Source organism: Cucurbita moschata, unplaced genomic scaffold, assembly GCF_002738365.1.
Source record: "Cucurbita moschata cultivar Rifu unplaced genomic scaffold, Cmos_1.0 Cmo_Scf00010, whole genome shotgun sequence".
NCBI classification, from domain to species: Eukaryota; Viridiplantae; Streptophyta; class Magnoliopsida; order Cucurbitales; family Cucurbitaceae; genus Cucurbita; species Cucurbita moschata.
The window spans coordinates 2,178,040-2,193,837 of NW_019268526.1; the positions used below are offsets into that span (position 1 = coordinate 2,178,040).

At 38.8% G+C, this 15,798-nt stretch overlaps 2 protein-coding genes across 4 annotated transcripts; one reads left to right on the plus strand and one right to left on the minus strand.

Annotated features, from left to right (window-relative positions):
- Positions 1-101: 101 nt before the first annotated feature.
- LOC111448892 (protein CHAPERONE-LIKE PROTEIN OF POR1, chloroplastic-like) lies at positions 102-2,748 on the minus strand. Its single transcript, XM_023088673.1, has 3 exons — positions 2,362-2,748; positions 1,019-1,367; positions 102-466 (listed from the first exon to the last, which is right to left on the minus strand). The coding sequence occupies exons 1-3, from the start codon at positions 2,695-2,697 to the stop codon at positions 291-293; spliced, it is 861 nt and encodes a 286-aa protein (XP_022944441.1). The 5' UTR covers positions 2,698-2,748; the 3' UTR covers positions 102-290.
- Positions 2,749-3,913: 1,165 nt separating this feature from the next.
- LOC111448890 lies at positions 3,914-13,230 on the plus strand. Of its 3 annotated transcripts, XR_002711498.1 has the most exons (15): positions 3,914-4,362; positions 4,531-4,597; positions 5,361-5,467; positions 5,628-5,696; positions 5,787-5,841; positions 7,028-7,075; positions 7,162-7,319; positions 7,414-7,652; positions 7,759-7,849; positions 7,968-8,096; positions 8,172-8,325; positions 8,420-8,514; positions 12,031-12,147; positions 12,280-12,536; positions 12,657-13,230. XR_002711498.1 is itself a non-coding variant. In XM_023088670.1 (13 exons), the coding sequence occupies exons 1-13, from the start codon at positions 4,156-4,158 to the stop codon at positions 9,874-9,876; spliced, it is 1,602 nt and encodes a 533-aa protein (XP_022944438.1). In that variant the 5' UTR covers positions 3,915-4,155; the 3' UTR covers positions 9,877-10,012. The 3 variants fall into 3 exon arrangements, 1 of the variants encoding a protein (XP_022944438.1); XR_002711497.1 differs by having other exon boundaries at positions 12,280-13,230; XM_023088670.1 differs by lacking the exons at positions 12,031-12,147; positions 12,280-12,536; positions 12,657-13,230 and adding an exon at positions 9,694-10,012 and having other exon boundaries at positions 3,915-4,362.
- The last annotated feature ends 2,568 nt before the right edge of the window (positions 13,231-15,798 follow it).

Genomic DNA, 15,798 nt, shown 5'->3' on the forward strand with positions numbered 1-15,798 from the left:
ATGTCTCAGCCTATAAAATCTAAAAGTTACGAATATGAGCAGATGAAAAGTATGTAAAGAAATCGGGACAAATGGACGCGGATGGATAAAGAGCATTATGAACACTAACATCGAGCAAGGGGAACATACGATGGTTATTACATTCTTCACTATAAACACAAGTCATTCCCAACAATCTATTGAGCTTTTTGAATCCAAAAGCACATAACTTCAAAGAACTAACATGGGAAAGAGCAATTGAATAATTACAACTTTTACAATGAAGGGGAAACTACAAGATTCTGTCAACTCTATCTAAGGTATAAAGAGACCAAGAATTGGGAAATAAGTACAAATTCACTTACGACAGTAGCAGGGGAGTGTACACCAAGGAAAGGAACAACGTCAACCTGCAACCAACTCTCAACTGCAGACCCCACTACTGCACCAGCCACAAGGCCACCTAGTGTTATCACCGTTGCCTTTCCTGCAAAGAGGGGAAAAAAAATCAGCATCAAATATGTTCTTCTAAGAATAAGAGTTCCAACTTGTGAAATTCTGAAAACTTGGGCTCCAATTAACATTGTTCTTAAAAAAATTTAGAAGTAGATTACAGAATTAATAACAGAATCATTATTAGATGAGCCCTATAAGAAACTTTCACTCAATCAAGAAAACGAATTCAGTTCATTGTTCAGAAGGTTAAACTGATAAATGAACACGTTTTCATTAACCAATTAGTCAACTGATAGAAACATGGTAACTCAGATTTCAACTTAGCAATAAATCTAAAAGATACTTTTATCTTTCAAATTATGGTTAAAGCTAATCAAGTTACATTCACTATTTTTTATCCACAATTTTCGTTGGCAATATATAACTCCATGGCTATATAATCCTATTCTTCAGCCAATCCTTGGACTTCACAAGAATATTAAACATAATGAATTGCTATGCTGAATTCTCTAGTTCATGAGAATCAAACTATTGCAATACTTATAAACAGAGTATTATAAGGCTTCTTCGTCAAACTCCTTACCTAATTTTACGTTCCTTTTGGTCATGAAGTACAGGGAAGCTCCAAAGCTACCTGCCAAGATCAGTCCAGGAACATCAGCACCTGCATAAGGCAGTGAAGAAGATGAAGAAGCTCCATTTACATAAGTCAAGACTGCTAGTGCCCCATATACACCAGCTTGTATGCCCAAGTCACGAGTAGATGGGGCTTCAACAGTAATAGGCATATTCCGCAGCCACTGAGATGATGAACCCAAGCCAGGAGAATTTATTGGTTTAGCATCAGCATATCGGATGCGACTGTTCTCAACTTTCCCAGCTCGCCGCCGAGTTAAGCTTTGCATAAGCAGCATGTCATATGCAGCTTCAACCTGAAACACGCAAAACATATCAACAAGGAAAATGAACTCCCTACTTATATAAGCTATAACGGAGAAAAAATTCTAATAGCAGAAAAGGTTTACATATGGGATGGAATCAACGAACAGCTTCGGTGCTTTAGTTAGAAAACCTTCCAAATATAATATAAAACATTACACATGACATCATTTGCTAAAAATATCAAGCGGCCAATATTAGAAGCTTCGAGACAATCAATCATTCACCCAGGGAGCTAGAAAGCTTGTAGCACTGATGTAACAATTTTCCCTGGTCATCTGTGAAAAGTGTAGAATACACCATATCTTACTTTTAGCATCCAGGCAGAGGATTTTACTCCAAATAAAAATAACTCTTCTTACCAATACATTATTAACAAAACAGCAGAATGGAATGAGCAAGTGCAATAACTTATGCCATAGAAGTGATAAATGATAATCATGGTAGAACGACAGTGAATGAGAAACCAAATATAAACATATTTGATTTTAGAAAGAAGGTTAAAGCACGGAAAAAAGGCTATATATGTAACAAATAATTGAAAGCAATGCTTCAAATTTATGAAACGCTTGCAGTGTGCAGAGAATGGATATGGTAGATATTTGGCGATGGGTGTTGCAGATTGGAATTCTAAATCTCTTCTACAAGTCAGAATATGTAAAATGGTGAAAAAGTTGGAAAGTGGGTAGATCATGCGGAGAATGTTCTATGAACCTTTTTTGTGATAAAATTCTATGAGCCTTTTCAAACAACATAGTGAAAACGAATTATAAACGTCTAATTAACATTAACTTACACTCCAAGAGAACTTATTATGCAACCTACTGATACTCGCTACAAGATTCCACTTGTCGAATTAAGAAACGATACGGAAAATATCAAAATTGAGCTACAATACGACCAAATTGACATCAAACGCATGACCTCAGATACTGGATTTACAAAATTAAGAAAAAATCGTCACTCAAAATACGATCAATAAACCACCTGAGCAATCGCCTTATCGTCACTGCAAGTAGCAAGAATAGAATTCTTGGCGCGGAGTATTTCATCGAAGGAGGCTCCTTCAGAGACTCCAAGAAGCTTAAGTGCGTGCTCAAGAGACATCTTAGACGGCGCTGAGTCGTCTGGACGCGAGGTTGCCTGAACCGGCAGCAGCAGCGTCCTTGTAAATGCGCGGCGTGGAGGCGGGGCAACAGCGGCGCCGCCACTCCAGGAAGCGGTTCTACTGAGAAATGTTGAACTGGATCGTCGGAAAGGCGGCCAGGGAAACGGTGAACCGGCGGCAGGGCGGTTGGGCCGGACGGAGAGGGTGGCTGCCATTGTCGAACTGATTGTCTGTAGAAGCGTGAGGCTGGCCTTCGTTGTTGCTGTAGCGTGCTTGCAAATTTAACCGCTGAAACTCCTGAATGGAGGAAGATTTCGGTAAGCCGTTACTAGAATAGCTACGGTGAGCTCATTTTATTGTTTCATCTCGGACGTTGATCTTTCAAGATCCTCGGCCTTCGCAGTGTACGGTCTGGATCCGCTAAACCAATTCAAGCCTAAGCTATCATGAAAAGACATATTACCCACTAAATTAATATGTAATTAACTTATAATTTATTTTTTTTTAAATATATATATATATATAGTCAATGGTACTAGAGCAACCAACTCTCTTCCCTTAGCCCTTGGACGAACCATGTGAGCAGGTTAGATGCATGAGACAAAGGGTTCGTATTGCTTCACTCCTTCCCCTCGTCAACTCAATCTGCCAGTACGTTTTTTTGGCTTGGAACGACCGACTCAAACGGACAAGGACTCTCCATTTTCTTATGACTTGGAACATTCTTCCCGACGGTGGTTCCAAAGAAAGAGCCGACAACACGTAAGCATTGACTTTTTTTTATAACCGTTAAGATTTTATAACCCTCTTCAAATCAATTATTCACTATTTCACACGGTATTCTATTAGGGTATACTTAATAGGGTTTCTGACGAGCGCATATACTTTGATGATAAGGAGAGTAGGGTTTCTCTGGCGGGGTTTGATGCTGGAAGGAAGAAAGGGCAACGAAAAACAACAAGCCTTTTGTTTTTTCTAACGACGATGAAGGTAGTGATCTCCAAGGTTTAGTATCTCTATCGAGGCCAAACACCAACAAACGTTTAGTATGACGATTCTACTTTCAAACAAAGGCGAGGAGTGGTGAGCTATAAATGTCCACAAGGCAAGGACGGGTCTCCATCTCTGCCTCTTATTTCAATCATCATTCATACGAAAATCCTCTATTTATGCAAGTATCGAGACGGGTATTCCCTTGGGAATTTGCACGGATTAGGTTTCTCGAACATATTTTTCCCTCAATCCCTTTCTATATATTTTTGTAAAATATTAATTTCAATTTTTTTAATAGATAATTATAAATTTTAATATAATTTCAATATCTACCTTACAATTAAAAAATATTTATTTAATTGGTAATTGATAAATAGGTAAAAAAAAAAAAGATGTATAAGGCTTAATTTTGATATATACATCGGAAAATTGTAATTATTCATTGAGATAATTGAGAAATTAATCCATAAATCGACAGCATTTCATCTCTTCCACTCGATTACCAGGTCTGTTTTACAAGCGACAATCAGAGCTATGTGTCGAGCTGGTAGCCATAGCCAATCGCAAGATTTTTGTCTCTCCCGCGGAAGGAGTAGGCAGCGTTCAAGTCCGACAAATCTAGGGATAAGAACACTGGAAGTTACCGCACCAGCCGGAAGTACGAACTCGATCGCACAAAGATGATCCTGATTGGGTCTCCGTTGGGAATGGGAACCATCTCCTACAATCCCTTCTTCTCGAACAGATTGCGAAGTGGATTTTACAGCAGAGCTCGTTCTAGGCACCGTCTCTGCGTTAATGGAGGAGAAAATCGAAAGAAGAAAAAGGTCGTCGTCGTCGGCTCCGGCTGGGCTGGCCTTGCCGCTGCTAATCACCTCTGCAATCAGGTTCTATTTGTTATATTACCTATATGATTTGAAGGAAAGGGAGAAGAAGAATCTTAAATTAGTTTATCAATCCATACTAGCTACTGTTTTGGTGCTATTTATGTGTTCAATTGAATGGTGAATAGATGATTTGGTTAAAGTTTGTGTTCAATTGAATTTCCATTTCAGGGATTTGATATCACTGTTCTTGAACCCGGCAACGATTATGGTGGTGCTGACAATCATGGAATTCGTGGTAATAACCAAATGTGTTTGTTTAGGATCGCTTTAGTAACGTTCTTGATTCTGGCTTATTTTTCACAAGAAATGAGAATGTTAAAGTTACCACAGAAGCACTGAATTTGTTGTTCTTATAGATATACTTCTTTGACTTATGTTGTAATGGTACAAGCCAATCGCTAGTACGTATTGTCCTCTTTAGGCTTTTCCTTTCCTGCTTTCCCTCAAGTTTTTTAAAACGCGTCTGCTAGGGAGAAGTTTCCACACCCTTATAAAGAATGTTTCGTTCCCCTCTCCAACCAAGGTGGGATCTTACAATCCACCCCCTCTTGGGCCAGCGTCCTTGTTGGCATTCGTTCATTTCTCCAATCGATGTGGATCTCACAATCCACCCCCCTTCGGGGCCCAGCATCCTTGCTGACTCACCGCCCAGTGTCCTCCCCCTTCGGGGCTCAGCGTCCTAGTTGGCATACTGCCCAATGTCTGACTCTAATACCATTTATAACAGCACAAGCTCACCGAGCAGAAATTGTCCTCTTTGAGCTTTACCTTTCGAACTTCCCCTCAAGGTTTTTAAAACTCGTTTGCTAGAGAGAGGTTTTCACACCCTTATAAAAAATGTTTCGTTCCCCTCTACGACTGATGTAGGATCTCACAATCCACCCCCCCTTCGGGACCCAGCGTCCTCGCTGACATTTGTTCTTTTCTCCAATCGATGTAGGATCACATATGTTTGGGATTTACTCTGGTGGTCATGGTAATGTTTCTTATTGTTGTAGGTTACTGGCGTCCCTACAAGAACATATTTGGCCTCGTTGATGAGCTTGGTATCACTCCTTTCACAAACTGGACAGCACCTGCTCATTATTCAGTTGATGGATTGGAGGTAGATAATAGCTTTTCTCTGATCAATAAGATTAATTTCCAATAGTCCCAAGTTTCTTCTCAGTCCATGCACATCTACGTGTTCATCAATCCGATAATTAATTAGGTTCGAGATTTGCTTCTTTGTATTGTGTCGTGACAGTGATGCAGTTCTTGTGTAGGTAAAATTTCCAATATTCCAAGATCTGCCTCAACTGCCAACTCCTCTCGGAACCTTATATTATACAGAAGTATGGATGACTTCAATTTTTCATGTCTTCAAACTGACTGTATAGTTTAAATGGCCTGATGGAAATTTCTTTCGGTCGTTTTGGTCACAGTTTCTCCAACTCCCGTTGTTGGATCGCTTATCGTCACTTCCTTTGATGGCTGCAGGTACATTTCTTTCACAGGTCATTCGATATCGATATCTATATGTCACATTGTAACGAAAAATCTAACATTGAAGATGAAATTTCCAAATGGAGCATAGTTCAATTGGTGAGGTATATTGTTTTGACCAAAAGGTTTGACTTCCCACGTTTCGTGTTGTTAAACCCAAAAAAGACATTAGAAATGGAAATTGGACACCCAAGTTCACCGCTATCTGATTTTGTCCCCCATGGCTCGTTACGTAACGCCTTCAGTCTGGTTTTAAAATGCATCTGCTAGGGAGAGGTTTCCACACCCTTATAAGGAATGCTTCGTTCCCCTCTCCAACCAATGTGGGATCTAACAATCCACCCCCCTTGGGGGCCAGTATTCTCGCTGGCACACTGCTCGGTGTCTGGCTCTGATACTATTTGTAATAGTTCAAGCCTACCACTAGCCCATATAAGAAATCGGTGTCCGCTTTGGATCGTTACAAATCGTCGTCAGCCTTAAGGTTTTAAAACACGACTACTAGGGAGAGATTTATACACCTTTATAAGAAATGCTTCCTCTCTCCAACCAATGTGGGATCTCACAATCTTTTGTAACAGTTCAAGCCCACATATAGCAGATATTGTCCACTTTGGCTCATTACGTATCGTCGTCAGCCTCACTGTTTTAAATGCATCTACTAGGGATAGGTTTCCACACCCTTATAAGGAATACTTCCCTTCTCCAACCGATGTGGGATCTCACAATCCACCCTCTTGGGGGCCCAGCATTCTCGCTGGCACACTGCTGGGTCCCATTTGTAACAGCCCAAGCCCAAGCCCACTGCTAGCAGATATTGTCGTTTTTGGCCCGATATGTATCGCTGTCAACCTCACAGTTTTGAAACGCGTCTACTAAGGACAAGTTTCCACACCCTTATAAGGAATGCTTCGTTTCGCTCTCCAACTAGGATCTCACAACTCTTTCCATCCGCTAGTTTCTAGTATGGTCCTGTGTAAAAATGAACATATAATGTTGGATTTTTCTCTAATTTAATAAGTTCAGCATGGATCTTGTTCATGGTGATTACAATCCTTTTAATGTCCAAATGCATACCAAGTACAGCACACTAACTTCTAATGCATTCTATGTTCCTATCATTGGAGGTCAAAGCAAAAAACATATTTCTTATAGCGGGTTTTGCTGTGTTTTGTTTCAGTGGTTGACTTTGACAACACGGATACAGCATGGAGAAAATACGACTCAAGTAATATCTTTGTCACCTGTGTAGACTCTTGATATTGGACTAACATGAATTGAAGCGTCTGATCAATAGCTGTTTCTCACGGATAGTTACCGCCCGGGAGCTATTCAAGCAGTTCGGCTGTTCGGGAAGGCTCTATAGTAGCATACTCAATCCATTGCTTCAAGTAGGACTATTTGCTCCAGCCGAGCAATGCAGTGCTGCAGCAACCTTGGGAAACTTATACTATACTATCCTTGCTCACCAGGTTTGGAGAATCAAATTCCTATTACCAACACGCCTACTTCTTCTGTTGCTAATTATGTCGATCGTTTGTACTCTAAACTCGTAAATACACGCAGAAAGATTTTAATCTAGTCTGGTGTCGTGGAACTGTTAAAGAGAGAATTTTCCAGCCATGGATTGACTTGCTGGAAAGCAAGGGATGTAAATTTGTTAGGAGGAGCAAAATCACAGATGTAATTGTAGATGATGATACAAATCGTCTCTCGGACGTTTTTTGTGGCGGAAAAAGATATGAGGCCGATGCAGTTGTTTTCGCTGTCGGAATTTCTATACTTCAAGAACTCGTTCGTAATTCGTATGGTCCTTGTCTCCTTTTAAGCTGCTGCATATTCATCATTGTTACCAGCTTTTGGTATGTGTTTATAACTAGTTTGGTTTTCCTTGTTCTTTGTTCTGTTTAGGGCAGCATTGCAAACAAAAGAGGAGTTCCTCAAGGTTTTGAACTTAAGAACAGTTGATATGCTGACTGTTAAGCTTTGGTTTGACAGAAAAGTAAGTAAAATGAAACGAAACCAATTTCTTCGATCAAACGACGAATAATAAGAAACGTATCTTTACACTCTTACTGAAGGAGTCGATGTGATGGACGTCTTACTACAATGTTAAACAGGTTAATATTCCAAATTCGAGTAATTCTTGCTCGGCTTTGGATAATTCATTTGGGTGGAGTTTCTTCGACTTGAATGCCATTCAAGATGAACACAAAGATGAATCAGTTACAGTCTTGCAAGCTGACTTTGTGAGTATAAGAACATCCTCTCCTTCCACTGGTTTATAAGATTTCCTTTTTAATAGTCATTTTTTTCATGAGCAGTATCATGCCAACGAGCTGATGCTGCTGAACGAAGAAGTTATAGTCGAAAAGGTGAAATCTTACCTCTCAACGTGCGTTAAGGACTTCGAGAATGCCATCGTAGTGAAGAAGGAAATCGGAAAGTTTCCAGCAACATTGACTCACTTCTTTCCTGGTATGTAAGATTAGAACTAACATTTGGTTCAAATTCTTCTGTCACTCTGTTCGCAAATTTTTGCTTCATTTGTGGCTGTCTGATTCTCCAAAAGGTTCATACAAGTACCGGATGTACGGGTTCACATCGTTCTCAAATGTATTCATGGCTGGAGACTGGATCATAAACCGTCATGGTTCGTGGTCACAGGTCGGATATCTACAAGTCTTTCCTTTACTGATATATGATATGATCATTTTGTTGTGAGATCCCACATCGGTTGGAGAGGGGAACGAAGCATTCTTGATAAGGGTGTGGAAACCTCTCCCTAGCAGGCACGTTTTAAAACTATAAGGCTGACGACGATATTAATGAGCCAAAGCGAACAATATCGGTTAGCAGTGGGCTTGAACTATTACAAATCATATCAGAGTGAGACACCTGACGGTGTGCCAGCGAGGACATTAGGCCCTCAAGGGGAGGTGGATTGTGAGATCCTACATCGGTTGAAGAGGGAAACAAAACATTCCTTATAAGGGGGTGTGGAAACCTCTCTTCAACAGACGTGTTTTAAAACCGTGAGGCTGACGACGATACGTAATGGGCCAAAGTGGTTAATATTTGGTAGCGGTGGGCTTGTGCTATTACAAATAGTATTAGAGCCAGACACCAGGCGGTGTGCTAGCGAGGACAGACGTGTTTTAAAACCGTGAGGCTGACGACGATACGTAATGGGCCAAAGTGGTTAATATTTGGTAGCGGTGGGCTTGTGCTATTACAAATAGTATTAGAGCCAGACACCAGGCGGTGTGCTAGCGAGGACAGACGTGTTTTAAAACCGTGAGGCTGACGACGATACGTAATGGGCCAAAGTGGTTAATATTTGGTAGCGGTGGGCTTGTGCTATTACAAATAGTATTAGAGCCAGACACCAGGCGGTGTGCTAGCGAGGACAGACGTGTTTTAAAACCGTGAGGCTGACGACGATACGTAATGGGCCAAAGTGGTTAATATTTGGTAGCGGTGGGCTTGTGCTATTACAAATAGTATTAGAGCCAGACACCAGGCGGTGTGCTAGCATTTGGTAGCGGTGGGCTTGTGCTATTACAAATAGTATTAGAGCCAGACACCAGGCGGTGTGCTAGCGAGGACAAGCGGTGGGCTTGTGCTATTACAAATAGTATTAGAGCCAGACACCAGGCGGTGTGCTAGCGAGGACACTAGATTCCAAAGGATGTGGATTGTGAGATCCCGTATCGGTTGGAGAGGGGAACGAAACATTCCTTATAAGGGTGTGGAAGCCTGCAAAACGAATAATATTTGTTAGCGGCGGATTTGGACTTGGGCTATTATATTTGTTGATGACTTAAATGACTTCTTGTTGGACAGGAGAAAGCATATGTGACTGGTCTTGAGGCTGCAAATAGAGTAGTGGATTTTGTTGAAGAAGGAAGCTTTGCGAAAATTGCACCAGTAGAGGAGGATGAGCCTCACGTGGAGGCTCTTCGTGGTCTCAACAGAAGGATTGGTGAGATTAGATCCCAACTCCCATTGGACAGTTTCTTCCTCTAATGATCCAATAGAGAAACAACAAAATTTAACCTTCATAATTCTTATAGTTTGGAGAATAAGTGCACAAAATGTAGTAGTAAAAATTCAAATATTTGACTTATTGGTCAATGACATATGCATAAACTAGATATAATAATTTAAAATAGCTTATAAGGTTGACGATACATAATAGGTTAAAGTGGACAATATTTGTTAGCGGTGAGTTTGGACTGTTGTAACAGAGGTAAACATGGGGTGGTGTGCTAGGGAGAATACTGGCCCCAATGGTAGTGGATTGTGAGATCCACATCAGTTGGAGAATACTAGGTCCCAAGGGTGGTGGATTGTGAGATCCACATAAGTTGGAGAAGGGAACGAAACATTTCTTATAATAGTGTGGAAACCTCTCCCTAGCAAACATAGCTTAAAAAGAGGTAAGCACCGGGTGGTGTACCAGTGAGGATACTGGGCTCCAAGGGTTGTGGATTGTGAGATCTCATCTCAACTTGAGAGAGGTGGATTGTGAGATCCCATGTCAATTGGAGAGAGGAACAAAACATTCCCTATAATGGTGTGGAAACCCCACAACCCATTTTAAAACTGTGAGGGATGGTGATACAAAACTAAGATGGTGTGGAAACTTCTTCCTAGCAAACGCGTTGGGCGATACGTAGTGGACCAAAACGGAGAGACTTGATTGAATGAAATTGAAACGTTGCACAAACGAAGATTAAGAAGATAATTTACTCTAATTCAATTCACAGTTCTTGAAACTAAAACTTGCCCATTGTTTTTTGCTGAATAATAAATATTTTCGAAACACTCCTATTTGCGACGTTAGATTATCTACCGGGCCCGCTGGTGGTGACCGGCGGATGTTGCTGCAAGTGCAAATTTACAGATGTAATACTATTCCATGCGGCAATAGTTACCCTCTGTTCGATGCTACCGCCACGTGAATCGCCTAGTTGTATGCTCGTTGGTGCCGATATGCCGATCTCCTGAGACTCTGGTTTGCATCTTCTAGGGCTTTCTTTATGTTTAGCGTATTGGATAACTAGTGATCGCTTCACCTCTTTGATTACTTCTATCTATATCGCCGATGCGCCATGAAAATTCGCTTTTAGATCGACATTATTGAATTTCATTCAAGACGACGGCCATAGCAACTACTAATATCAGTTCTAATTCTACCTCACGGAAGCTTATTTGCTGCTAGATTATGGATCTAGATGTAGCGTAGGTTCTTATAGATCTCAATCATTTTGAGTTCGAGGAAGGAGAGTAGGCCTCGAACTTCAATCGCATGTGTATTGGAAGTCTGTAGAGAGCGAGATTCTCAGAGTTCGGACAGGATGAATTGTAAGTGGTCCATTGATGGGCCGGAAAACTCGAAGTAGAGATTTGACGATCCTTACGAACTGAGAAAATTTAGTTCACTTTCGACATCTTGAAGTTCATGGGTAACTGTGATTCTTCTGTATGTACTTGTCTATAATTTCTGGAGGCATTCTTACATGTACGTGTGTCATCGAGCACTTTGTTTGTTTTCTTTCAGTACTGGGATCATATTTGGAACCCCTCACCATTACAAAATGCAATCGAGTTCTGTTTTGTTGCTTTGGTTGCAGCTAAAAACTTCTCGATTTTGTGCTCTGATTTCACAGATCAGGCAAACAGGCTGTGAAGAACCCAAAAAACTGAGTTATTTCTCATTAATCAACCTCAGATATAGCAAGATTGACATGATTAAAGTACTCCTCTGGGTCTGAGAAAGTCGTTCTGCTTAAGATTTTGGTGCTTATGAGATTTTTTTTCCTTTGGACCAAAGCTGACTAGCATGATTTGTGCTAAAACACCCTTCCCTTGTGGACCTAATTGCTTTTTTCATCATTATCATCTGCTTAAGTTTTCATGTACCTTAATTGATTTTGATAGTTCATTCACAGTTCTGAGTACTCTACTGGCTCCCTTTCAAATTGATACTTACCAATATTCATATCGTTTTGATTCTCATTTTCTCAGGTATCTTGTTTTGATCTGTAAACTTGTACAAAATTTTGTTGGTTTCTTTTGTAGCTTGTTAAATAAAAGTGTTTGAAAGTATACCAATTGAACAAGAAAGATCACATCATCACATCACTTATTACAATTCAATAAAGTGCTTGTCTACAGGGAAAAAGGCAAGAGAGCGGATGGAAAATCTGCAGGTAATTACACTTGGATGTTCAGAGCTATGAAAGCTTAGCTCTCCCTCCCCAGAGACATTAAAAGATAAAAGGGGAAAAAAAGGTACAGATTTGCAGTCTCCTATTCCTACTTACATCACATCAAATGTACTACTGTCATCACTGCCATCACTGCCTTGTGCTTCCCCTCTCTTCCTTATCCTTTCTCTCTCTCTCCTTTGATTTTCCCTTACAGGTATGATAAATGAAGCCTTTTCAAGCTGCAGGTCACTCCCAACCCAACTAACAGTCATCATGCAACTCCCAAACCTTCTACAGCTTTAATGGCAGCTTTTGTTAGAGAAAAAAGTTAAGGCTCTGTTTGGCAGTCCCACTTATTTTGTCTAAAACGAGTTGTGCCACTGCCACCCTCCATGGATGCTTGGTTGTTACTCACTAATCCACCGAAAGAAGGGTGAATCAATGTTGTTGTAAGGCGGCGGCAGTCCAGAGGTTAGTATACAAACAAACTCTCGTATTTCTTTTTTCAGAATCTCGGTTGCAGAACGGAACGAAAGATTCTCTATGAGAGTGTGAAAACCTCTCACTAGCATACGCATTTTAAAATCTTAGAGGAAAGCCCGAAGGAAAAACTCAATGAGTAAAATATCTGCTAGCGGTGGAGTTCAGCTGTCACAAATGGTATAGAGCAAGACATCGGGCAATGTGCCAACGAAGAGACTGAACTCCGAAGGGGGTGGACACCAGGGGGTGTGCCAACAAGGATGTTGGGTCCACGTTGGTTGGGGAGGGGAACAAAACAATATTTATAAGGGTGTGGAAACCTCTCTCTATCAAATGCATTTCAAAACCTCAAGGGAAAGCTCGGAAAGGAAAATTCAAAGAGGATAATATCTGCTAGCGGTAGACTTGGGTTGTTACACTTTCCTCAACTACTTACAAACCGAACCCATTTTTAGAGCAACTGCGTAGGGGTGGGGGAACTTGTTTCTTCTTGCTAATCTAAGTGGAAATCATTTTGCAAAAGTTTAGTGGCTTTTGTTTAATCCTTGCCTCGTTAATCAAATTCTAGAATGGAAATCTTGTACTTTATGTCAATCGTTCCTTCCAAATCTGATGAAAAGGCCTCTTTTGCTTTCTACTTTTGCCATGCTTCAGATTTTTAATTCAAGTCTTTAGTTCATAATCTCCAAATTTTAATATATCATTGGATGTTAATTCAGATTTGTAAAGCCCAATTTTGTGCCTAAGTTTGTCCGAAAATTTTATCCATAGTCTTATCTGTTCTCTCTTCAAACGATCTAGGATCTTTCTACCTCACGCGGTTTACGACAGCAATGGTGAATTCGACAAGCTCTCTCGCCCTCTTCTTGGATTTTTAGTTGTTGTACGCGAGACCCACATGATTTTATGTGAGATCCTACATTAGTTTGAGAGGAGAACGAAACATTTTTTATGAAGAGTATATAAATCTCTCTTTAGCGGACGCGTTTTAAAACTTTGAGAGAAAGTTCATAAAGAAAGTCTAAAGAGCACAATATATGCTAGCGGTGGGATTGAACTATTACATTTTGATCATGTTTTCGTTAGTACCCACTTGACCCCGACGAGGCCACGACGTCTAGAGCTGCAATTCCCTCGCTTCCTCGTGTTGTTACCATCGTGTTGGACAAAGCAGCGGCGCAACCTTGCAGACATCCATCAGCACTCGATTCACGACACTCCACGCTCAAGTGAAATACAAAAATGAACTAGCAAGGACTCCAGCTGATAATTTAGAGTCACGTCGCTCCGATCCTTTTGGAATTTGATTATAAAGTGCTCTAAATTAGTTAACCCCATCAGTATTCATTATGTTTAGGTTCAAATTTGAAGACAAAATTATGTGACATCAAGTTAGTAATCTTTAAGTAAATGATTAGGTTGGACGAAGAACTTTTTAGTGGAATCATTAGTTTTTTTTTTTATAGTTTGCAGTTAATGTAAATTATTTTATAGTTGGAACTGAATTTATTGCTTGGATTATTTGAAAAATAAAGTCATACGTAACGAGAATAAAATAAATATTCATGTCGGGATGAATGAAATATCATCTATATTATATCGTGTTATTAAACTTATGTGTTTGTATGTGGGACTTCGTGCATATGCATGATCATAATAATCGTGAATGAAATAATGAAATATCGTCTAATGTTAGATTGTATAAGAAATTTTAATGATTAAATTATTATTTTAATAAAAATAAGGACAGATTATTTTAAAACCAAATATTAATATATATTTAAAAATAAAAATTGTAATTTTATTGAATAATATTTTACGAAATTCAAAAGATAATGCTCGAGTGAAGAAAATCCCATAATTAGCTATCTATAATGATCATCACACGGACATTAAAGAATTGACTTTTAATGCAAATGATTATGGGAAAAAAGAATAATAATTTATACAAATTTTATTTTATTTTATTTTATTTTGATAAAATATACAAAATGAAAAATAAAATTAATAGATATTATTTTCCGGCCGCTTTATTCGGTTTAGAAGAATCTTTTCTCGGGAGGATATAGGAGAGGTTTAGGGTTTTCTTTTTTTATTTATTTTTATTTTTATAATAAAAAGTTATTAACAACTTTAAAAAAAACTATTTTTCTTTTTTGCAAAAGGAATTACATATTTTTAAATATTTTATAAAACTTCCAATTATTATATATATATATATATATATATATATATATATATATATATTTTTTTTTTTTTTTACAAAATTAAAACATGTAAAATACATAAAATGGAAAGCTAAAAATCTTATTAATTCTTAGAAAGTTTTTTAATATAAAATTAAAAATTCAAATTACAATAAGCTTTTTAATATAAAATTAAAAGTTTAATAATTTATTATACGAACTGTAATTATTTTGGGTAAAAACAAACCGTCGAAAGTTGTTATTAATGAGAGAAATAGAGAGATTCAAACTTTTGATCTATTAATAAAATATAAAATACATTTCATAACTAGTTGAGTTATTATCGGGTGTAACTTATATTTCTTAATTATAATATCTAGTTTTAATATATTTGTCAGGAGTGTCTTTAGTTCAATCAACGGTCAGAAGATCCAATGAAATAAGGTGATTTGGGTGGGTTTGCAACTGCCATATTACGATAACTTGTGTACGAGCACAACATAGTTAATATATATCAAACTAAAAAAAAAAAAAAGCTGTGAAATCCCCACGTCGATTAGAGATAGGAACGAAACATTCCTTATAAGTGTATGAAACCTCTCCCTAACATACATGTTTTAAAAGCGTGAGGTTGACGACAATACGTAATAAGTCAAAGCGGACAATATCGACTAGCAGTGGGATGTGGCATTACAAGTGGTATTAGAGTCGGTGTGTCAACAAGAACGTTGAGCCTTCAAGAGGTAGATTAGGATAAAAGGTGTGAAAACCTCTCTCTAACAAATGCATTCAAAAACCTACCCAAGCTATCCGACTATTCAACCTCATCGAACCCTTCGTGAGGTCGAGTAACTCACAATAATAACACTTAAACTAAATTTTAGAATCGACCCAGAAAAAAGAAATTGAAACTTTTTTAAAATCACGAGAAAAACATTACTAGAACAATACAAAGTGATGTTCATGTTCTTCAATTTGCCTTAGAAAATGTTGAAAAGCTCCATTGTGCTAAAGTTAAAAAGACAGCGGAATTGTCGAATTTTCGTCGACTCCAATCATTTTGA